Consider the following 24,432-nt stretch of genomic DNA (forward strand, 5'->3'; position numbering starts at 1 on the left):
ATGCCCGATTTGTGGGATTATCAATTGTACAGACTGTAAGGTAAGCGGTTAGTCAAATTGGGATGCCTTTTCTTTACAAGATGAAGAGAAAGTACTTCCTTTTTCAGGTCATACACGAGGGACTGGAATGTGAAGTGTATAAAGCATTGAATAATTTCGAGAATACGGTGCAACGTTCTGTAAACCATCTGGAAGAAATGATAGTAAAAAGAGAAGCAATGCAATGCCCGACTTGTGGTGTAAGTATCCAACGGAAGTCGTTTTGTGAAGTGGCCATGTCAGTATATTATATCTTATTGGGCAACATTGCAGGTGGTTGTTACCAAGATTTACGGATGCGAAGGCATCACTTGCACCATGTGCCAAACGGCCCTCTGCTGGGCCACACGAGGCCCTCGATGGGGCCCAAATGGAAAGGGCGATATAAGTGGTGGTTGCCGTTGCAAAGTAAATGGACAACAATGCCATCCATCGTGTGGCAATTGCCATTAAAACACATACCTTAGCATGTCACATTTTAACTTTGAATAGGAAACAGGATTCTCATCAAAATTGTCCGGAGTTTATCCCTCCTTTTGGAATGCTTTGCATGAATTCGTGATTTGCAAGTCCAGAAAAACTCTTCTCAACGCAGGTGCTAAGTATTGACCTTACTAATTTGTTCCCATTATTTTTATATAAACGCCTAAAAACGCTATTGATCAAACAGCTGTAGAAAATTGTAACAATAAAAACAATTTATTTGACAAATGTTCAATCAAACATAATGTGATCTTTGTGAACGAACCTAAGCGCAAGTCATATTGATTCTACTGACGAGAGCACTAAATATTCAATACTCGCTGAATCTTGCTGCCACATAGTAACCACTGAAGTGAACAGAATGAATGAATTTGTAATAGAAGATGTATCACGTAGCATACCCCATTTACCAAGAAAGATCCAATATTTAAACTCAACCGCTATGAGACACAACAAAAATGTCAACAGCGTTATAGCAAGTGATGAAGTATTGTTTATGGCATAAATGTCCGATTTGAACTGTTCATTTTCGCATTGCAGGCCACTGCGGTAAGCTTTATTCGAAGGAGAAATGATGTGATGTCGAAACCATTTTCTGTCTAAAATCAAGAAAACGAAAATCTGCAACAGTACGTTCGAAGAAAAACAATGGAACACTACCAGTCGTTACTAAATCTTGAAAAAGTAGAAGTCGTGGCAAACCTTGAAGCATTTGAGTGCCCAGTTTGCATGGAAAGTTATGACGCAGGCGAAGGAATTGTATTACGAGAATGTCTTCATACATTTTGCAAACCATGTATTACTAGTGTCATCAAATTTAGCCAAGACGTCCAGATTAGTTGTCCTTACCAAAATTCGGAATACAGCTGTGAAAGCACGATACAGGTAAGCATACCTTCTACCATGAGCTGACACCAAATTAAACTGTTGATGTTATTTTTTAAGCACCGGGAGATTAAAGGACTTGTTAGCCATGAAGATTTCGAAAAGCATCTCGCCAAATCTTTGCGGCAGGCGGAATTCGTCGTAGAAAACACATTCCATTGTCAAACACCAAACTGCGTTGGATGGTGGACTTATGAGAGCAATGTGAATTTTTACAAATGCTCGATTTGTGGGATTGTCAATTGTACAGACTGTAAGGTAAGCGGTAAGAGAAATTGGGAAGCTTTTTTATCGACAGGTGAAGTAGGTTAAAGTTCTTCATTTATTCCTTTTCCAGGCCGTTCACGAAGGGATGGAGTGTTTGGATTACCAAACCACGAAACAAATTGGAAACCTACATGACGGTTCTGCAGATACAGTTTTGCAAATGATACGGGAAGGTCTGGCGATTCCATGTCCAACTTGTAATGTAAGTCTTTAATGGATATTGCTTCGTAAAATCAATCTAGTAGTTTTATTATTATTTGTATGGGCAAAATTGCAGGTGGCAGTTACGAAAACCGGGGGTTGCGATAGCGTCATATGCAGTATGTGTAAATTGGAGATCTGCTGGGCTACGCGCGGTCCTCGATGGGGTCCGAATGGAACCGGTGATACAAGCGCTGGGTGCCGGTGCGGGATCAATGGAAAAAAGTGCCATCCGTCTTGTTCGGACTGCCACTGAAAGTGGTGTTAAAAATCTGACGGATCAGCCCTTGGTGAGAATGCCGGGTAAACGTGGTAATATTGATCACAACTACCATTTTAGTTGCCATTAAATATTTCATATATTTTATTTGAATCAATTTAAGTTACTATCCAACTGAATGAATTACAGTTAAGGTGTTGTACTGAAACACTAACCATAAACATAAAAAAATACTTGTATATTATCGGTTTTACTACTTACACACGTAACGACTATAGAACACATGAACTTGAAAAATGTTATTAAAACCGGCTCAATTTTGTCTTGGTTTAAGTCTATTTTACATTTTTATTGATGCAAATTTACGAATTCATTTTTCAATCATCGAACAATACGGGTATGCGACATATTTCCATCAAGGGCAACAGGACCTGAATAAGTGAACGCTGCTCTTGGATTGCAGCACAATTAAATATAATCGACGAGGATTCGGAGACTTCAGGATTGTTTACAACTGGCCTACACCATAATTTCTATGTTCGGCATCGGAAGCTGCAATAAAACTAATCATTCAGGGCATGATACGGTCTGTCTTCTTGTTCGCCGCCGTCCATTTGTCGTTTTGGTTTCACGGAACAGTCTTCAGCGGCGATCCTTTAACACACCGTAGCATAAACGTGACGAACTGCACCGCAATTACGAAGAATCCCAATCATTTTCTTCCCAATTGGATGGATTCGGTCATGTTCGCGATGCTGATGCAAATAAACGAAGGACAAAAATAAATGGAAAATCGTTTTGCAAGATAAACTATGCATTTTTTCTCGTGCATTTACCGAAACTTATCCACACACACGATGCGCATGTACGGCGTTCTGCTGCCCGCGTTTCGATGAAGAATTGAGAAGCATTTGGACTTAGTTTGGTTCGGGATTCTCCTGGCTATCAACTTCATTCATGCTCGTGGGATGTAGAGTACCGAGGGAGGTGGTTGTGAATGCCTGGTGGTTTTTGCATCAGGATTTGCTTTTCTCTAAAATATTATGGGACCTTTGCAGGCATCTTTATCATCATCATCATCATCATCACAGACAGATGATTGATTACTCGGCTAATAGAATGCAAATTAGTGTATGTTGTGCTGTCGCCCATTAGATAATCAACTGTGGGCATAAGGTTTGCATGTTCCCTAGCTCGAATTGTCTTCCCTTTCTCTTATCTGTTTTCATACAGACAGGTTATGTTCATAAGTCCCTGTGAGCCCCCGCTGTCCGCGACGAAAGATGATGAATATGTTTAAAGTTATTGTAATGTCTAGGATAACCTTATGAAAAGAAAACGCGGTCAAGCAAAACGGACGATGGGTAGATAGGGAAAAAAAACCTGGCGGCGCTAATGCGAGTGCAAAAAGTGTGCATGAGAACAAAATTCCCGAAGCTAATACTAAGCCTATGAAAAATGTTTATTCACTAGGTTTAGAGGAAACACACAATGAAAGAAAGTAACAGCGTACATATTGCGTCAGGTTTCGGTCAATCGAAGTTAATTCGACTAAACCAAGTGAATCTACATTACGAAAATGTAGACAATTTACAGAACGAGTTACAAACGGATATCTCTAATACTTCATCAATATGGTCAAAGGACATGTAGTACTGTCATACCTCGCTGTATGTCACGTAAGCTTCGAATTTGGACTAAAACAGCATCTTTTTACTTGCGTTTTTCGAAACGATATTTTCGATGGGTTTCTACGCTGTGTTGGTACGGGTTTGTCTGTAGCATCCTGCTCTGGAAGAAGCAGACTGAAACATGTTTTCATCCAAATGTGCCGAGAATCAGTACGTTCATAATGCATCAGCGCCGCCATCTGCCCACCCGTCCGCCCGTTCTTGTGGTTATGCATAAAACACGCGTAAGGAAATTGTAGTTTGTAAAAATGGGGTGAATGGTTTGTTTTCTTATCTGTGCCGGCGACGTCCACCATCGTCACGGCTGCGGTCGCGGGAACGCGACCGACGACGGTCCCGATCACGCTCACGATCCCGCTCGCGATCACGCTCGCGCTCACGGTCCCGGTCGCGATCCCGTTCGCGCTCCCGTTCGCGGCGTTCCCGTTCGCGCTTGCGCTCACGCTCGCGCTCTTCCTCCTGCAGTTTCCGCTGCTCGTCCAGACGGCGCTGATGCTCAGCCATGTTTTTGCGACGTTGCTCTTCCTTAACGGCAATCTGGAAAACATTTAGGATATTTAATTAGACGATTTTAGGAATCAGTTTCTTGGAATCCATGATGGTCTTCCATACCTGTTCGGTTGTGAGCGGTAACCAGTAAATACATGGCGTAGCCTTTGTCTTTCGGAACAAATCATCGAGCAGTCGAATTGGTGGTTCTTTATCTTGCTTCTTAAACTTTCGCGCTGTAAGTAAAAGCAACAAATTGTATTATACAAACAGGCTTTTTAGAGATCCGTTTTGCTTACCTGGTGACATATCAATGCTAGTACTGCGCCGTCTATCTCGTCCATACTCGCGATCAGTTGACCGCTTTCGCTCCGAACTACGGTCACCGCCTGCATTCGCGTCCATTCGGTTACCCCTGGAATCGCGAGGTCCTCCATCTTCTATTCGCCCACGCTCCCGATCACGTCCAGTTCGATCGCCGCCACTCTTATCCTTTTCGCCCTGGGTTTCACGCTCGCGATCACGCCCCAGCGCCCGTCCGTTCCGGTCGCGTTCCTGCTGATCGAGTGTATCTTTCTTGCCGAGATCCCATTCCCGAACTGGTCTTGGTGTATCCTGTGTGGAGAGTGAGCAAAACAAAACAAAAATGCATTAAAAACAGGCAAATATTTGTGCATGGAATTGACTAGTTAATGTTGAAGAATTTTTAAGTAGACAAATGTGAAAAAAGACCAAACAAACCAGGTAAGGAATAATTTAAAATATAGATAACAACAAAATAACTGAATGAAGAATTCAATTTCTTATTCTTACCTCATCCTTCTTGGGTGCATCACGGGACCATCCAAACTCTTTACCCTCCTTCGCACCCTCCATCGTCGCACGGACGGCGCCATCTTCGAGTGTGGAGAGAATAGCCTTTTCCATCGCTTCCTCACCACCAAAATCCACTACCAGACACTTCGGATTCGAGACTGGCCATCGGATGCCATGCAGAGCGTGACGCGTTTCCGTTGCCTCACTGAGGAATGAATCGGTCAAAAATGGATTAGCTTGGTGGTTAAATGGTTGGTAAATGAAAAGATGTATTTACTTACTCTTCCGTTTCGTACTTCACGTAACATTTCGATTTGATTTTATCAATCCAAAACCCATTCTCTACGATTTTTCCGGTACGTGCCAGCAGCCCCTTCAGCTGAAGAACCGTAAATGGTCGCACCAAGTTCGTGATGTACAGGATATTGCTAGTATGATGTTTTGCCGGACTAGGGGGACGCACAGAAGTTACCGCTGGCGTCGCCCCAGCTGCACTACCATCATCACTGACGATGCTTATTTTTCGGGTGATGGTAATTTTTTCCATGACGGGTTTTTGCTTCGGCACAACATTATCCCCGTTAGCCGTTTCCTCCCCTTCCGGTGCGTCCAGCTGAATGTTTTCCTTTTCGGCCGATTTGGAAACGCGCCGACGTGTAGCCGCCGTTTGTGACTGCTGCGTGGTCGAATCGATCGACCCCCTTTGATTGCGCTTTGATTTTGCTCGCTCTTTATCGTCCTCCTCGGTGCTGACGGAACCGTCCGGACCTTCTGCTTCGGAGGCTGAATCCAGCTTCACGTCCGCCAGCGGGACTGGTTTAACATCGGAAATGATATTTTTCAACGAATCAGTCGAAATAGTGATGACCGCCGGTTTCGACTCAGCGTTTTTCGACGAAAGCCATCGCCGTTTGCGTTGCAATGGTCTAATGCGGGGAGGTTCTTTCACCGAGCTGTTTTCCTCAGCCTCCTTTGCGCTGTTCGCTTTCGCATCTGAGCTGCCCTGGTCTGTGTCTTTGATTTCCCCGGCTTCTAGTTCTTCGTCATTCTGCACAGCAGCATTCTCAGTAGGTGGCCTCACCGGTGATAAATCTTTATCCGGACGCGAGGAAAAGCGTGGTCTACGTCTAGGAGGCTGAGGTTGTTCGGAAACTTTCGTTTTCTGACCATCCACGCTATCATCCTTCTGCTCCTGCTGCTGCTTTGGTCCTTTGTCGGCGGTTACAACCTGGCTTGCATTTTCCTCGGTAGTAACCATAGCTGCATCCGTAGCGTCAGCAGGCTTTGACTCTTCTGCTCCGTTACCATCCGATATGGACTCATCCTTGTCCGCGGCGCGGTCTCCGGTTTGTCCAACAATTTCACCCTCTTCCTGACCACTTTCGATGGAATCGCTTTCTTCCCTTGTTCGAGAACGATTGTTAACGACCGCTTTGCTATCATCTTGCACTTCTTCAACATCGGCGCGGGAATGTTCTTTCTCCTGCGTGTCACTGTCCTCCTGCTTCTTCATATTTTCCTCATCACCATTGTTTTGACTTACCTTTTCTTCGATGTCCACTGATGCCTTTGTTTCCGACTGCAATTCCCTCGATACAGCGCCAGCAGATGAATCTTCTTTGCTTTCCGCTGTCTCTTGATGGTCGTCATGTACAATATCTTTATCTTCCTTGCTGCCATCGTTTTCATCTTGGCAATCTTTCATGCTCTCAACCGCATCCGTGTCCTCGCCAGCTTCTGCAGAAGGTTCCGTTTCATCCGTGGGTTCTTCCGGTATGACTTCCATCACTTCCTCGGAATCCTTTGAAGGAGGTACCGCATCTACTTGCTCATCGCTTTTCTGCTTCAATTCTTGACTTTCGGCACCATTTTCTTCAGTTGTTGCCTCTTGTTCCTCTTGCGTTTCTTTCTCCCGGCGACTGTTGCGACGTGCTCGCGAAGGCGGCCTGTCATCAGTCTTCCGGCGTGAGGAGGTACTTCTTCCTCGCACTCCGCGTGTTTTGCCGGTTCCCTTCCGGCTCGTGCTCTCCTCCTCGGAACTGCTATTTTTTTCCTCGTCCTGTGCCGCATCGTACTCACGCTCGTCCGTATCCGGCTCAGGTTCTGGACTTTTGGACGGTGATCTGCGCCCGCGGCCCCGGGTAGAGCGGCGGGGAGTCGCTTTTTCCGGTGTACTCACACCGGCATTGGGTTTGCGACGCATAACTGTAAGATGCAAACGTGAAATTTAATGCAAACTGGGCCCGCAACGAGTAACACTGATCACAGCACTACATTTAAATTAAGTTTTTCTTTACGGCATAGTTGAAAATGCTACCACAGGCGGCCATAATACATTTTCGTTCATGATGCAGACGCGACGACGCGAACCTACCTTCTCGAACAAATTAGCACGCACTTGTACGGATTTCGCTTAGCCTGTACCTTTTCTAGATAATGCTTCCCGTGGGATAGCTGAGGAAACGATGTTTTAGCAAATTGAGTACAACACTTGTGCCGCACTAAACAAATTAATCAACTTCACGAGTACCAAAAATTAGCACTCCGCGTTTTCTTTTCAACACTTGTCACTAGTGTTCGGGAATCGGATGATTCGAAGATTAGATCATTAGACGGATTCTAAAGATTCGAATCCCAATTGACGGATTCCAAAGATTTGATTCGATTTGGATTAGAATCAGATCCTGGGGATCATATTGACAGAATCTTTAGCCTTTGGATCAATTCAATCATTGATAGTATAATTGTTAAAGTAACAAATAATATGAAAAATCGGTAAGTTTGGTAAGAAAGCATGATATGATGGATTGGGATTCGGATTCGAAGATCCGGATCTCAGAATGGATTTGAATCGAAAGCTTCGAATCCCTGTAGGGATTCAGTTTCCCCATCACTACTTCGTTCCTTTACGGAAAGGCCTTTCTGCAGGGCTGGTTTAAAAGAGCCTTTTGTAAACAAATTTGTGTTGATCATTTACCATGCTTTTATTGCCAATGGCAGCTATTATATTAAATTTAATAAAAACATTCGAATATATGCATATTTGAAACTATTTGAATGGAGATAATTAGGACAAAAAGTGTTATTCAACAATTCAGAAAACCATTTTTTCAAATCGCTTTATGAAGTATCGGGAACAGCCCTGCCCGTACCGCATTTGATTAAATAACATGAAAACATAAACAAATTTTAGTAGACCCGAAAATCGCACATTTTAAAGAGTCGTATGTTGTCTATTAACAGATGGTGAAGTTAAATTAGTATGGTCTTACAATCGAGCATTGTTTTTGGTCGTTTATAACACCTTTTATGTTTACTATTCCACAGATAAGCTAATAAAAACAATACTTCATCCTGCCAATCTTGCTGATAAGATAACTGAAAGCTGCAGTATCAGACCATTCCCCGGCCAGGAAAAACTGTGAAGTACGTAAATTAGGAGGAAACATCAATTGCCCAGTGCATTGATAACCCCTTTTTTGCACGCGTAGTTTAAACTTTTCTGTGGACGAAGCGGTTGTGTGATCGATAATGTTCCAAGTGCTGCAACGACAAACGGCAAAAGTCGGTCAGCTGAACCGCGGACGGTTCCAAAGTCTCACATCATGCCACTCCAGGCTGTACGGAGCATCGAACGATGGCAAAGGAAAGACAGATTTATCCGATCAGGTGGAAGCGAACAAGGACAATCCTATATCTCGGACAATGAAGCTTCTCGGCAACGATGTGCAGCGGATGAAAAAGTTCATTCTACCAAAAAGCCTACAAAGTAACAGTAGCGAGAACAAATCTGGTGCTACAGAATCCGTCGAAAACTACTTGGAGCGCTACCGGAGGGATGATTTCCAATCACACTGCGATGTGCTGGTGATCGGAGGCGGAGGAGTTGGTTCTTCGATCGCATATTGGCTGAAAAAACGGGCTCGCGATGGATTGAACGTTGTGGTGGTGGAGAAGGATTCAACCTATGCACAAGCATCCACTTGTTTATCGGTTGGTGGCCTTCGGCAACAGTTTTCCATAGTGGAAAACATTCAGATGAGCCTGTTCGGGGCTGACTTTATGCGCAACAGTAAAGACTACCTTGGCGATGAGGTGGATTTAAACTTTACCCCTCACGGATACCTCCTGCTGGCCACCGAGGCTGGTGCCGAACAGTTACAGGAAAACTCAAAGCTGCAAAATGCTCTCGGAGCTAAAAATGAGCTTTTAACGGCGTCCCGGCTGAAGCAACGGTTTCCGTGGATGAATACGGATGGGATCGCACTCGGGTGTCATGGTCTTGAAAAGGAAGGCTGGTTTGATCCGTGGGCCCTTCTCTGTGGTTTCAAAAAACGGGCTCTCGAGTATGGTGCGCACTACGTGGAAGGTGAGATGGTCGGATTCGGCTTCCGCCATCAGCCGGACATTCTGGCCGAAGGTATCGAAGAAGGAGCATACGAAGGGATCGATCGAGCATTCATCAAAATGAAGGATGGCGAAGTGCGTGAGATTAAGTTTGCCATAGCGGTCATTGCGGCCGGAGCCCAATCCGGAGCCGTTGCCCGTCTTGCGCGGATAGGTACGGGAAAAGGGATGCTGTCAATTCCTTTGCCCGTGGAACCTCGGAAACGGTTCGTTTACGTATTCCAGTGCGAGAACGATCAAGGCCCGGGAATCAACACGCCACTGACCATCGATCCCAGTGGGACTTATTTTCGAAGGGATGGGCTAGGAGGCAACTATCTCGGGGGTAAGAGCCCGCTTCCCGAGCAGGAACCATCCGCTGCCAACCTAGAAGTAGATCATACGTTTTTCGACCAAACAGTATGGCCCAATCTGGCCCACTTGGTGCCAAGTTTCGAAGCGATCAAAGTTAAAAATGCCTGGGCCGGATACTATGAATTTAACACCTTCGATGAGAACGGAATCGTTGGGCCACATCCTTACTATAACAATTTGTATATTGCTACGGGATTCAGTGGTCACGGTATGAATACTACTTATGAACAATGTTGGTCTTTTTTTTAAATAAACTTCTTTTATTTATTATAGGCATTCAACAGACTCCGGCTGTGGGAAGAGCTGTTTCCGAGATGATCATTGATGGAGGCTTTCGGACGGTCGACCTGACACGATTCGGTTTTGATCGGATAATTATCGATCAACCCATGTTTGAAGCAAACATTTTCTAGTCCAATAGATAGTTTCGGGAGAAAGTGTATGTAATAAAGTTTGTAAAAATAGAAGACGTTATAAAGTTGTACAAACGAGCGTGATATTTTAAATCGTCCTTGGCCGAGGAATTTATTTAATCTCACTCCAATACATCGATGAACATTGGCGCTATGCTACTTTAACAAAAAAATTAATTGAGAACAAACATAAACTTACGTACGTAAAGTAATCGCATCGTTGGGAGAAGAACAATTTAGTAGGAGAGGTACAGGCTGTTTTGTCCGCTCGTCAAACACGCAGGAGACTCACAGAATACCAGTGTAATGGCCACAGTTCACTTGAATTGGCCCGGTGTAGGGCCGAACAAACCACCAGCCTGTTTGCTCGCAGCTCGCGATGGTGCAAAGCCAAGCATTTTCTGTATATTCTGACGAATGGACATCGTGCATAGGATGTACAGGAAAATGAATGAACATTCCGTGTAATCATCACCGGGCAGGTTCCGGTGGCTCAGACCCTGAATCCAAGAGATTGGCACAAATGGTAACCGTGCTACGATTCGGCCATCAAAGCTGCAAAGAAAGGACCGTTTTGCTTGAGGATACCTGAACCCACGAAATAGTCTAAACCATTGTACATACATGCTGTTGAACATGCTGAGAAGCGCTGTGAAGGCAAAACCGATGGCAAACATTGACTTCATCTTCACAAGCGATAGATCGCGATTGTTGTTCTTCAACTTTTCTTCATCGCGTTCGATTTTCTTTTTATGGCTCTTATCTAAGGATTCTCCTAGAATTTCTTTTCGCTTCTCCACTGTAAGAGAGAAATATACAAGTTTAATCCAATTGGTCAACAGTGAAATTCAATGAACTCACATTTTTTGCTCTGTTTCTCTACTTCTCCTTTCAGTTTCTGATATTTCTCTGTCCGGTATACCATCACCCACGTCAGACCTAAGAGAAAGGGAACATTCTGTTAATTAGGTGGATCCAATCAATCCAAATCGCCGGGCCACATTCTAAAATAAGTGCTTTACCTTCTCCCAAAAGTGCGGTAAAGATTGAAATAAAAACTATCAGCAGCGTATCGGACCACATGTTGTTCGTCGGAAAAAGATTTTAGCAAAACGTGGGAACACTGCTTTTCGGCGATACTTGCACTTTTCGATACAAAATTTGAAGAAATCCTGCTATTTGCTCCTTTGAAAAAGTATAAATACGAACGTCTGTAAAAAGGCAAGGGGGTCTGCTGATCTCTGAGATAGTCGTAAAATACTTGAGCAAAGGATACCTTTTCCTAGTTGTAAGGCAGTGAAGTAGCTGGAAGGTCTATAGCTAAATGACTTATCAGGATATCATGTAACTTACAACGGGCACTCTAACTCGCGTAGCCATAAACGGATGAAAATGACATAAACAATCAACGTCATTACACTGCAATAATATGAGCAAAGGTACATAGATAAGCAAAGGCCTTTTAGGATAGAAATATTATTAAATTAGGCAGCAAACTAAAAGAAAAAGTAATCCCAATGTAGTGTAAACTTAAGAACTTTGAGGTAGAATCTGTTTTACCATTCGTCGATATATGCGAACAAAAATGGGATGGAAAAGGTGTGTTTACCTTGACTGCATGATCTACTAGATTGAAGTGCTCGAATTTACATGACTCGACAAACCTCGGAGTGACAGATTTCCACACAAAAATACAGAAGTATCATCTTCCTTCTTGAAGAAGCAAAGTATTCACGGCGCTGTCGGATTTTGTGCGAAGTCTATAATCCGTTAAATAAGATTACAGGAATCATTTTCGTTTGAGCTCGTTAAGATCCATTTCATCATGGTTTCCCAGACGGCGCCTACTGCAGCCTCCGAGAGCCAGCCAATCGTGGACGTCGAGATGGAAAGCGCCGAAGATGCGGAAGCAGCGAAGAAAGACGCTGAGCTACTAGCGGTCCAGGAAATCCGGGACCATGCACGCCAGATCGACAAAGCGGTCGTGAGTAAGGAACCCAGGTTCATCCTGCGAGTGCTACGCTCGCTTCCGACTACACGTCGAAAGCTGTCTTTGGTGGTCATCCGTTCATTGGCCGTGCAGCTCTACCCGGCGGGGCCAGAGCGTGAAGGTGTGATGGCTTACATCGAGGACTACCCCGCGGGAGCACAGGAACCGGAGCTACCGCGTCCCCGGGCGGCAATCAAGAGCCCGGTACCGGAGGTCGATGCATACTTCCATCTTCTGCTGTTGGTGCGACTTCTGGACAAAAACGAACTTGCTAAAGCGACGACCTGCGCGCAAAATCTGATGACGGAGATTGTCGGTCAAAATCGCCGTTCGCTGGATTTGATCGCTGCCAAGTGTTACTTCTACTATTCCCGAGTGGCAGAGTTGAACAACGATTTGGAAAGTATTCGACCGTTCCTGCACTCCCGTCTTCGCACGGCTACCCTACGCAACGACTTCGAAGGGCAAGCGGTTCTAATTAACTGCTTGTTGCGCAACTATTTGCACTACTCGCTGTACGACCAGGCAGATAAGCTGGTCAACAAGTCGGTGTTTCCGGAAACTGCCAGCAATAACGAGTGTGCGCGTTTCCTGTACTATCTTGGTCGCATCAAGGCAGCTAAGCTGGAGTACAGTGTGGCCCACAAGCAGCTGGTGCAAGCGCTCCGTAAGGCGCCGCAACAGGCCGCCGTTGGTTTCCGACAGACGGTGCAAAAGCTCGTAATCGTCGTAGAGCTGCTGCTGGGAGATATTCCCGAGCGGAAGGTGTTCCGTCAGGCTGCTTTGCGTCGTTCGCTTGGACCCTACTTCCAGCTCACCCAGGCTGTTCGCATGGGTAATCTGCAGCGCTTTGGTGAGGTGCTAGAAAACTTCGGCGAGCAGTTCCGACAGGACCACACGTTCACGTTGATCATTCGCTTGCGCCACAATGTCATCAAGACTGCGATTCGCTCGATTGGGCTGGCATATTCACGCATTAGTCCTCAGGACATTGCAAAGAAGCTTGGACTGGATTCGCCCGAAGATGCCGAATTCATCGTTGCGAAGGCTATCCGCGACGGTGTGATTGAGGCAACGTTGGACCCGGAGAAAGGCTACATGCGTAGCAAGGAAAGCACCGATATCTACTCAACGCGCGAGCCTCAGCTCGCCTTTCACCAGCGTATTTCGTTCTGTTTGGATCTGCACAACCAGAGCGTAAAGGCGATGCGATATCCACCGAAGTCGTACGGCAAGGAACTGGAAAGTGCCGAAGAGAGAAGGGAACGCGAGCAGCAGGATCTGGAGTTGGCCAAGGAGATGGCCGAGGAAGACGACGATGGATTCTAAATGAACAGCCGAACGAAGAAAGTGGGGTTGAAGTTCTGCTGAATGTGTGAAGGGCAGGATTGAGTACATAGGAATAATTCAATGGCGCTTTGGCGTATCTCGTATATTTCATGTCGCAAAAATTGCGTAATTCATTTGAGGAATAAATATTGGAACCGCAAGTTTTTTGTGAATTTACTTAAAAACATTGTCACAAAGGAATTACATGCATCTTTGTTTGTAAGCGTTTAAGTTGTAAAGATGGCTATTTGCTTCCGTCTGTTATTTCACTAAACACAAATGATGTGGATTAGTCTGCCTTTTTTCAATAAATATATATTATACGGGCATTTACTAGCAGCATAGAATGAGTCATTTTTATTGTAGGTTTTTAGTGGAACGGTTTTGTTTTAAATTTCGCAAAATAAAACGAAATGTCCTGATGCGACAGTGGATCCGTCAAAGCTGTCAAATAGTAAATCCAAATTTTAGTATGAAAATTGAATATGTTGGGAATGAAATGCTCGGATGTAAATTATTACATTGAAGTAAATTAATCCCCGCAAATAACGATTAATGTTCTTCTTCGTTGAATGTTCATATTGAATTAATTAAATATAAAATAAAATAAACGACACTTCCTGCTGTCATCTGTCAAACGCTGACAGTCAGTAAAACGAGACAGATGTATCACGGCAAAGAAGATTGCCAGTAGAAAAAGGGAAAAGAGTCGTGCGGGACATTTCTCTTCGCGTTTGTCGTAGCCGTACATTATTTTTTCTCGCTTCGAATCCATTGTGTGTCCGCAATCGTATGTAGACGGTTTGTCGTTGTCCGTTCAACCAATGGCTCTTAAATATCGTGTGGCAAAAGCGCGCAACCTTAGAACGGCAGCAGAAAAGCAGTGCCCCGCGCCACTTCAGGCGATCGCCTGAGAGAAGCCTTTCGCCGTAGATGCTTTTCTTCGAATAAGGATACAAATGTCGGAAGCAGCAGCACCCATCGAGCAAACCGCAGTAACACCAGCAGCCAGCAGCCCAAACTGACCGATCGAAAGGACGGATACGAAAATAGCGAAACGGAAAAGCGGCCGAGGTAAAGCGACAATCCCGTCGGTGGTTGTTAGGAAGAAACAAAAAATAAGAACATCAACTTTTATTCGTCATCAATAGCAGAAGCAGTTTAAGGGCGGTGGATTTGGTGGACCAAGCGGTGACTGCGCGGCCATTGCTTCTGGATTCCGATTGACAGCCGAACCAGAGGCGAACGTCTTGGCGCTATCAATGCAAAGAAACTGTCCGTATCAAGTGTGGCGCAACCTAAGCCCCGTGTGTGTAGAATCGTAAAAATCGACGGCACCCATCATTAGGTCGTCGTTTTGACAGCCGCATTAGCAAACCAGAAGCGGACTCGGAAAGTTAAGAAAATCTCTTCGATTGGTGCCCGCTTGTATCACACTTTCGAGTAAAAGGAAAGGAAAGTGTTTCGGGTGTAGCCTGGACAGTACGAAAGGCATCTCGTGGTTGCTCCTCGTAGGAGCCCGACCCGCGGTCGCATTTGCCGAAGAAACACCCCAACATGGGGGTTGTACTCCGCGTTGAAAGTGCATAGAGTTTGTGTGGTTGTGTGTGTACGTCAAAGTGAAGTGTGTGTTTGTGCAAGTTACTGTACCGTTCCGGAAAAAGAATAATTTTCTCAGGGACATTGGCAGAATAAGAAGGATTGTTGTGACAAAAAGTTCGATCAAAACGAGAGGTGGAAAAAACACGCAACTTGTCGGACTAATAGCTGTGGCTGGAGATTTTTTTAGAAGATTGTATACTTAAAAGAACAAGGAGGAAATTAACTCACGTGCGTATTGCGCTTCGTTTTGATCCCGAAGGACGTATTCAACGGAAGGACCCACACCTTTTCGGTAAATGCCATACACTGCATCTTGACCTAATTCCTCCACCCCCGTCGTGTCGTTTTATCTCGTGAATGTTGTCCACCAAGAGTTCAACAAGAAATTTACATCGAATTACCTATCGATTGTCGAAAAGCTCTTGTTTGTTGATGCTACTGTAGACAAGTGGTGAGTGTAGGAGTGTGAGTATCACAAAAAGACGAACAATTCGTACTGAGTCGATAGCTGAAGTTTTTTGATGGTGAATTGATAAAATATAAAACACTGCCGAAATCAAGATGAAGCCACAGATTACCTGCTGCATAAAGGACAACCACAGTGGGTCATAGGCGGTCTTCAAAACCAATAACAAAGCGGGATCAGCTTGTTACATCCCCGTTGATTGATTGGAAGAAAACGCCTGCACTTACACACTCTAACCCAACTGGGCATTATTGGGCTTAAAAAGGATAAAGCAGCTGCATCGATTGCTTCGATCGTCCAGGCCTCTTGGAATCGATCCTGTGGCATCAAAAACCAATTACCAAGTGAACATGATTAATGCCGCATTTTAGCTTCGTCTGTGGATGTAGATTTTTCTCCCAATTTTCCTGGACGCAACCATTGGACGGCTTTGAATCAAGTTAGTTACTTATGGATGTATAAAGAATTGGATTAATCGTTTACTTGATTTGCAACGAAGACAGAACTGGGCTTACGGAATATCACAGCGCACAGTGCCGACAGTACGGCACTTTCACCGTTGAAAGGAACAGGTTGTTAAAGCCCACCACCGGGAGGAACGATCCCAAAACAACCCCCCTACGCGTGCAGAATCAAATGTGTTGCTGGAAATGATTTGTAAAGAGGACGTCGTCAATTGGTTTAGAGAACTGAAGAGTTACAACAGGATAGATACCATGTGCGTCATGTTAAACATGTGCCTTCCGTTTGAGCTTCGCTTTCTGGGCACGTACCTGGAGGAGCTGGGCCGGCGTGACGCACCGGAGCTGCGTGGCGCTGAGCTGAAGGTAAACAACCCGCAGGAGTTCATCGCGGACATTGCGTCCGGTGAGCCGACCGACCATCGCTCCCGACGGAAGATGGCTCTATTCCTGGCGCTATACCGAGCCTGCAACCATACGTGTGCAACCGAGCTCTTCAAGACCCTCGAAGGCTGGGGCGGGAGACCGGATCTGCAGCGTCTGTTCGAGGAGGACGTACAGCACGAGCTACTGCTCGTGTATACGATGGCTACCAACCATCCGGGGTTCTCGTTTGAACAACGGCTGCATTGTGGGGAGATTTTCTCCAAACTGAAATCGTGGGAACCGAAGACTAACCCAAAGCAATCGGATCGAGATGAAATGATGGTGGATCACCAGCAGCAGCAGCCGCAGCAACAGCAGCAGCAGCATCTCCATCACCAACATCATCAGCATCATCACCAGCAGCAACCTTCACAGCACCAGTCGATGGACTCGTTGCATAGCAACAGCCCGCAGCAATCGCCAATCCAACAGCAGCAACAGCAACAACATCATCAACCGCAGCATCTACAAAATTCGACGCCTCCTCCTGCATCGCAGCAGCTCCCGACGCAAGTTCCACCACCCCTTCACACAATGACACCGAATGCCGCGGGCATTCCTCTCCAGCTTATGCCGCAAGGACCATCAACTATGGGCCAAGGTACTCCTACCTTGATCTACGCAGGACAACCTATTACGACGGTATGCATAAAGTTTTAAAAGCGCTTCTTAGTAGCGTTGGAATAAATGACTTCAACATAATTTTGCTAACAATGTTCATCTAATAAACATTATATTATTCCCGACTACTGTAGACTATTGGAAATGATGGAACCATTCCGTCGTACCATCTTGATCCAATCCAGCTGCCAATACATACTGACTTTACGATTCCCCCACCCGGCCCTCCCACTGCTTCCGTGCAATCTCGATGGGTTCAGAACGTTTATCAGCAGGTAAGTGTGTCAAAGACCACGGCGCAGATTCAAGCGAACAATTGTAACCGATTCTAATCTCCAACTCCCATCCTCTTCAGTTATCTTACCCACCACCTTCATCTTCACCGCATATGAGCAATCCATCGTCGCCGATCCAGAGTCGAACGGCCAGTCCGACGCGAATTCATCCCAATAGTGTACAACATCGAATAAGCAGGAATCAACAAAACGATCAACAACAGCAGCAACAGCAACAGCAGCAGCAGAATCAATCACAGATGCAAAATTTAAAGACTGTTGATGAGGTAATGCGTAAGAACATTGATACATTCTGAAGGGGAAGATTTTAGAATTGATTGTTTATTTGTTGTTGTTCCTTTCTACAGGACCAGACAATGCTGATGTTGAGTCAAATGCAGTTGCGAAACGGAATCCGGCAGACACACAACACACTACCCCGCTCACAGTCGAAGCAGAACTACGTCAATCAGCTTCCCCCGTACCATCAGCAACAGCATCAACAACCCCAGCATCATACACACACGCGGGATACGGGCGGCGGCAGTGGGAGTTTTCATTCGCTAAACTACAGCATGAAAGGATCGGGCGGCATGATGATGGACCTGATAAACCATCAACCAAAGTCGACAGGTAGTGATTCGGGCAGTTCGATAGGCTCTACAGGTGACGTGTCGCCACCGGAAACGCCTGGCGTTGTGTCGGTGAGCAGCAGCAGCAGTAGTGGCGTCCCTCACATGCGCTCCACTCGGTCCAACAATGTGCGCAATATCAATGGTCGGCTGGAGAAGCAGCTGCCATCGATGACCTACTCGCAGCTGCAGCAGCAACACCAGCAAGCTGTGGCACAGCAACAACAGCAGCAGCAACATCAACAGCAGCAGCAGCAGCAACAGCAACAGTTTGCAGGCGCCGACTTAATGGTAACAAGTGCGTCGCAGAATTTTCTCACAACCGGCACGACTAATGGTGCTGCGATGAGCAGCAATGGCAACAATGGGGCCAGCGGCAGTGGCGTTGTGTCGGGACAACTGTTGATTAGTCAAGCTGCTGCCGCCGCTGCTGTCGCCGCACCCGTGCAACCACCGTTTGTGTACGCGGGTGCACCGGCGACAGCCTACCAACCAGTGGTTGCTACTGCAACCGGCCACATGGTGACCCATCGTGGAGGCGTATCAACCGCAACCCCCCTTCCTCACGGGACTTCCTTCCGAACGGCACCGGCGTACGCCACAACGATCCAACCGCAAGCGACGGCCGATGGTGTGAACTATATCTATCATCCGGCCGCCGTGGTAGCGGCGGCCGCGGGTGCAGGTACGAACGTACCCTCCAACAGTACCATTTCCTTCCTTCCGGCACAACCACCACCACTACCACCATCTTCGACCGTCGCCAGTACGCAGACGGCCAGTCTACCGAGTGTGCGATCGTCACCATCTCCGGCGGCGGCAGCTACTCACGTCGGGCTATTGCAGCAGTCGAAGGTGGGCGTTAGTGCAGGAATGTACGGCGGTGGGGGCAGTGCCACACTTCCATACACGAGTGTCGCACCGTCCTGTTACAATTGTGGCTCCCTGAAGCATACCGGTCTCGAGTGCCCGGAGGCATCGATGGAAGACATGACGAGGACAACTAATTTTACGCTCGACTACAATACCACCTCCACCGTCACGCCCGTTACGACGCCAACGACCAGCAGTGCACCCGCGATCGGTGGTAACAACAACACCACGACGCTTGACACCAACGTCCATGTGGGGATCGGTGAGAGTCACATGAGCAACAGTAGCAGTAGCAACAATAGCACCAGCAGCAACAGTAGCAACGCCACTAGCGGTAGTGGCAACGGTAACAAAAACGCAAACAGCAGCACCAGCACCAGCACCAGCACCGGCACCGGTACCAGTGGCGGTCTCAGCAACAGCAATATGATTAGTGCCAGTACTAGCAGCAATAACAACAACAACAATCACCACCATCACCATCATCACCATCACCATCTGCATCACCATGGCAGCACCAATAGTAGCAATAGCAGTAGCAACAACAGCTCGATGGACATGCCTACGACGAGTCCTTCCTCGTCGATGAGCAATATGCTCGTGCAGGTGCAGGATGCTCCGGCGGGCGCAAGTGGCGCGGGGGTACCCAGTACCGCCGGTAGTAATACCACTAATAGCACCAATAATCTCGTTAGCGCTAGCGGTAAGTGATAATCGTTGGCTACAGGTGGTGTAATGCGGTTTAACCGTTCCGTTCTAGTAGCATCTGCAGTGGCAGCAGCATCCGTCGCGGCGGCAACGGCGGCCGTTTATCGCTCGTTTTTTCGATCGCTTTTTTCCCTGTCATCCTCGACGAACCACCACCAGTAGACATTTGCTACTGGTTCACCACACTCTATCTAGCAACCGGGCTTGAGTATCCGGTAACTAGGAACTAGAAGACGAATGTTCGAATGATCCTTAATATCATCAACGACAAGATTAAGATACCGCGGGGTGTGTGTGTGTGGGGGAAACATGTATAGAATATTTTATTTTTCGCTTCCGCGGTGTAGTTTTCCACTACACACAGACACACACTCACACTGTATAGATAACGAACTCACCGGTGATTTTTGGGAAGCATGATTGTATTTTGCAGTGGTATGCAAGATATTTTATGAAGTATCCTATGAAACCACAACCAGAGAAATATTTCAATTTCATAACCTCTGGTAGAAATGTTTAAGGATGTGTAGATAAATTCTCTCACACCTCCTGCAACATTTGATAAGGACGAAGGAAGAATTTTCTATAGAAAGTACACACAAGTAGCCGCAAAAGGAAAGGGGTGAAGTTTCGACATGTGCCGCAACAAGTGTGCCACAGAACGCGCACTCCTCAATATTCGTCATTTAATTTAGTGTTAAGATTGTAAGGTCTTCTTTAGGTAGTTTGTTTGGTATGTTTTTTTTAAATGTTTTTTTTTAAATAATTTTTGAGGATTAATCTTTTACATGTACTTGTGATTGTGCGGTACTAATCATACTAATCGAAGGGAGATGAATCCATGATTCAAACGAAGTGTGTTAGCAAACAACCAAAATTGACGAACGATGAATAGAGATTAACATTCACCACCAGACCCCGAGTTAATATGTGCAATTCGTTTGTTTGCTGTATCCCTTGGTTGGTTTGTTTATTTTAAACAAAATTTGATCTACACTGGCGGAGTTCTATACAGAGATTTTAGACACTCCCCGGGGATTCTCGATAAAGATGTTCCGTTCCATATTGGATACATTTCTTGAGTGATGGAATAATAACAATTTTGAAAAGAAAAATCAGTTCTTAAAGCGAACAAATGAACAAGTTGCATTGTCCGGAGAGATCGTTTTCTAGAAAGCTGATTGGTTGGTCGTCCGCTGGTGGCGATCGCGTGTACAGAAGAAAGCGTTACTCACCCTTTTTGTTGCCATTCAGCATATCAGCATGCAGCATTTGCACAATCCTAACTGCTTCTTTTCCGTTTGGAAACACCAAACCCACACGTTACTACTAGTGCGTTATCCTTCAAGTCGCCCATGTGCTGCGATGTTGTTTTAATGATACAATCAGATAGAGAAGCGAAGAAAAACAACCCCGTATGTTTAGCAAGTTATTTTATGTATTCAATTCAACCTGAACACGACGATACAATAGGTATGTAAGGGAGAGAAAAAAAAACAAATGGAAAGAAGACGGTCAGACGGGAAGCGAAATAAGTTTGTCAATATTAAAGCGTCAAACATAAAAATACAACGTGTAAGCGAAGGACATGGATTCGTTTTCGGAGTTGTGTATCTTTTAAATGAAAGCTTTAAAAGCTACGAATCATTGTGTTCCGTTTTCTAGGCGTGGATTCGGTGTAAGATGAAAACGAATTTGAAAATAGAGGGAAAAACTACAAAAGGTAACCCAAAAAAAAGTCTGTTAGATATTTAAAGCCATAGAGAAAGTGAATTAAATTTATCAATAAAGCAACAGCAAAAAAATAAATAAAATTAACTAAAAGCAAGTAACGGTTAGAGAGGTAGCCCGTAAACAAAAAATAAAACAAGCAGGTGGGGTTCCGATTTTAGTTAAATTAAAAATGCAAATTTTAGGAAAAACGTTTACAAAAATGAGCCCTTTCGAAGGGGCGAGTGGAGCGTGGTGCAGCGAGGCTTGATAAAAAAATAGGAGACGAGTTGTGTTGGCTGGATAGTTTTATGAATTGTAGCCCTATAAGATACCAGTTAAGAGAGAGAGTTGGGATTGGGAAGCAGCACATCCCGAACACGTCGGTATGCTGATCATAAGCGCGCATTCTCGTGAACTCCTCCTCCAACTCGTGTTGCTAACTGTATCCGTATTCTCGTGTGTTTATGTGTGTGACAAGAAAGAGGACAGAATTCGCAAAATCGGTGTAAAACATTTCGTCACCGATAGTTGGTATTGGGTATGGGTTGGCCGCGCTCCTGCTTCTTGTACTTTTTAATCCCTCGCCAATAATCAATCGATCAATCAATCACCATTAGCGCAATCGACTTAAAGTAGGTGTTTGTGTCCAAAAGAAGGCGCTTCCCGAGGGAGGCCAGTGGGGTTAGGTTTAAACTGTCTTTCCACCATGAACCTCAGAGAGTGTTTTGCATTCACGATTTGGTTTTACTCGTAGGAAGCATGCATAGAGAAGACGTCTTGTTTTAAATCGGATGAACGACACGCGTGTAGAGTGGAAGGGGAAAAAGTGCAGTCTCCGAGGCCATGCCTACCGGTTGCCTTCTGCTGACATGATAACGTTGGTAACCGATTAGTGTTGTCTGCGGATTGCGTACTTTGCTTTGCGACTCTCCTGTACTCGCCCCGTTTAACAGTAACTTAAGGTTGCGTAAGTCGTTTGTGTCCCATTATCCAACCTTCCAACCTATGCCCTCCCCCCCCCAGTAAACGTCTGTTTTCGCAACATAGCCCCACGGCAACCACGACAGCCATCTCCTGATACTGTGACTGAATACTACCACAAACTGCTGTAGGATATAGATAGAACGAATGCTTGTAAATAGCAGTACTAAAGCATCATAAGAAGTGCATATTTATAGTCCCCTTATCGTAATGCTAAAAGTGAGGGAGCGCGGGAGAGAGAAATGAAAAACAAAATACCAATTATAATCGATATAGCGGAACGTAATTTTTGTGTTTCCCGTTCGTCCCACGGAACAACTCTACCGAATTCTATTCTCTCCTTCGCATGTTGTAGTCCGCCCCACACCCCAAGTAGATTCCAGTTAGATGTGTAAGATATATGCTCCTCCTCCTCAAAGGACACAGAGCGAAGAAGAAGAAAAAAAAAATCAAGGATTACAAGCCCGTTGGAATCGGTGCGTGGTAAAACAAGCGTAGGGACGGAACAGAACACGAAACCTAATACACCTAAGGGCATGCACGCCGCAATATCAATACCCGCGCATTCATGCTTCGTAATACTTTTGTTATACTTCGATTTTTTGTAACGATGTAAGTTTATGGATTGCAGCGATGCAGCGAAAAGGGGAACGATAATGAAACGAGTGATAAGCAAATTGTAAAGCATGAGATAACAAGCGGTCTTCGCTATAAGCTGTAATGAGATTGCAATGAGGAAGATATGGGGTCGGTCGGAGATCGAGCGGTTTCGAAGAACAGAACATTATGACTTGATGAGCAAGCAGCTGGGGAGCAAAAAAATGGTCTAAGTTGTAAGTGAACTAACTATGCGTTCATCGTTACTGTAATAAGAATCAACAAAACAGCGTGAAGAGGCGTATAATGTCTCTGCTCATAAGCTATATTATAGGACACTCTCCCTGGATATTCTCCTTAGATTACTTGGCAGTACCGCCTCCTCCCCTTACCCGCCCGCTCCCGCACACATTGTAATCAAAAGTTGTTGCAAAGGAAGCTTGAAACTAAAAAAAAAAAAAGAATAAACCAGCTCTGCATGTGCGCCGAGTGAGAGAGGGGTGGTTGGTTGCCGCACGAGATTTTTGTTGTGTGTCTAACATAAGGAATCTGCGGAAGGATGCGCCCAAGAGATGCTGCGAGAGTGAACGGACCGATTGAATGTAGCCTGCGTGCGTTTAGCTAGCCGCTGCTCACGGATGTGATGAAACCGGTGGTGCCGCGTGTCTGTGTAGCAGCAGAATTTGAAATTGTGTGAGCATATTCGAGGACTAAGACCGGAAACCGTTTCGATGCGTTCAGCAAACAAGCTCGTATAGACTAGGAATGATTGTGAATAGTTCAAAAAGCGAAAAACAAAATGAATGTTGGTTTGCTGCAACAGAGCGAAAGGCAAATAAAAATAAACAACACGCGCAGAACCGATAGTGGAAAAATAAGATCGGTAAAAATCAGACTAACAAATAAAAATAAAAAATACAGACAAGAGCACTCAAAAGCAGTGGTTAGAGGGATGCGTAAAGCCGAAGCGAAAATTTAGTCTATTACAGAAACAAAAAAACAGTGTATTTATATATAAAATTATTAATAAAATAATTTAAACAAGTTAGCAAAACAATTCGGTTGCCTGGGTGTTTCACTAATAATTTCCAATTTATTATTCTCTTTCATTTCATCCAGTATAGCATCACTGTCCCATTACTTTGTTCATTCGAAGTACAATAAAGTTCCGAAAATGGTAAAGCAAGTTCAAATAATTCACCCGGCCTAAATTGAGTCATTTATATCTGATGAGATGCAGTGACAAGGGGGGATTATATTTATTGACTCTCTTGGCAATTGCAGACTCATCACTGTTCCGGAGTAGCAGTGACTTTTAGCAAGGTTTGGTGCATAAGGCCTCAGTCGTTTGGATGTGGATTTCCGCAAAGGTGCGTGATATAAATAAGATTGCAAATTAGGAGCAGCAATAAAAAGGAAATTGATGGAGCCGCAAAGGAGACAACCTCAGCAAATGGTCTCTTTACAGATTGGCGATACTTACCATAAGGAAT

General features: G+C 45.2%; 6 protein-coding genes across 6 annotated transcripts; 4 read left to right on the forward strand and 2 right to left on the reverse strand.

Annotated features, from left to right (window-relative positions):
* Positions 1–1,170: 1,170 nt before the first annotated feature.
* LOC131283134 (ranBP-type and C3HC4-type zinc finger-containing protein 1-like) lies at positions 1,171–2,131 on the forward strand. The gene is made up of 4 exons (XM_058312709.1): positions 1,171–1,407; positions 1,468–1,665; positions 1,745–1,876; positions 1,952–2,131. Exons 1-4 carry the CDS (start codon positions 1,171–1,173, stop codon positions 2,129–2,131), a joined length of 747 nt encoding a protein of 248 aa, XP_058168692.1.
* Positions 2,132–3,306: 1,175 nt separating this feature from the next.
* LOC131282196 (apoptotic chromatin condensation inducer in the nucleus) lies at positions 3,307–7,642 on the reverse strand. The gene is made up of 7 exons (XM_058311605.1): positions 7,466–7,642; positions 5,846–7,296; positions 5,373–5,767; positions 5,089–5,296; positions 4,575–4,890; positions 4,399–4,511; positions 3,307–4,323 (listed from the first exon to the last, which is right to left on the reverse strand). Exons 2-7 carry the CDS (start codon positions 7,292–7,294, stop codon positions 4,057–4,059), a joined length of 2,748 nt encoding a protein of 915 aa, XP_058167588.1. The 5' UTR covers positions 7,295–7,296; positions 7,466–7,642; the 3' UTR covers positions 3,307–4,056.
* A 902-nt stretch (positions 7,643–8,544) lies between these two features.
* On the forward strand, positions 8,545–10,662 carry LOC131282923 (FAD-dependent oxidoreductase domain-containing protein 1). Its single transcript, XM_058312469.1, has 2 exons — positions 8,545–10,060; positions 10,126–10,662. The coding sequence occupies exons 1-2, from the start codon at positions 8,623–8,625 to the stop codon at positions 10,263–10,265; spliced, it is 1,578 nt and encodes a 525-aa protein (XP_058168452.1). The 5' UTR covers positions 8,545–8,622; the 3' UTR covers positions 10,266–10,662.
* LOC131282924 (calcium load-activated calcium channel) lies at positions 10,333–11,472 on the reverse strand. The gene is made up of 4 exons (XM_058312470.1): positions 11,288–11,472; positions 11,127–11,204; positions 10,890–11,064; positions 10,333–10,820 (listed from the first exon to the last, which is right to left on the reverse strand). Exons 1-4 carry the CDS (start codon positions 11,346–11,348, stop codon positions 10,583–10,585), a joined length of 552 nt encoding a protein of 183 aa, XP_058168453.1. The 5' UTR covers positions 11,349–11,472; the 3' UTR covers positions 10,333–10,582.
* A 485-nt stretch (positions 11,473–11,957) lies between these two features.
* On the forward strand, positions 11,958–13,739 carry LOC131282015 (probable 26S proteasome non-ATPase regulatory subunit 3). The gene has a single exon (XM_058311397.1). The coding sequence runs from the start codon at positions 12,091–12,093 to the stop codon at positions 13,582–13,584; it is 1,494 nt and encodes a 497-aa protein (XP_058167380.1). The 5' UTR covers positions 11,958–12,090; the 3' UTR covers positions 13,585–13,739.
* Positions 13,740–14,342: 603 nt separating this feature from the next.
* LOC131282404 (uncharacterized protein DDB_G0283357) lies at positions 14,343–21,080 on the forward strand. Its single transcript, XM_058311859.1, has 4 exons — positions 14,343–17,181; positions 17,295–17,435; positions 17,516–17,722; positions 17,804–21,080. Exons 1-4 carry the CDS (start codon positions 16,303–16,305, stop codon positions 19,649–19,651), a joined length of 3,075 nt encoding a protein of 1,024 aa, XP_058167842.1. The 5' UTR covers positions 14,343–16,302; the 3' UTR covers positions 19,652–21,080.
* The last annotated feature ends 3,352 nt before the right edge of the window (positions 21,081–24,432 follow it).

The sequence above is a fragment of the Anopheles ziemanni genome, chromosome 2 (genome assembly GCF_943734765.1).
Source record: "Anopheles ziemanni chromosome 2, idAnoZiCoDA_A2_x.2, whole genome shotgun sequence".
NCBI lineage: Eukaryota > Metazoa > Arthropoda > Insecta > Diptera > Culicidae > Anopheles > Anopheles ziemanni.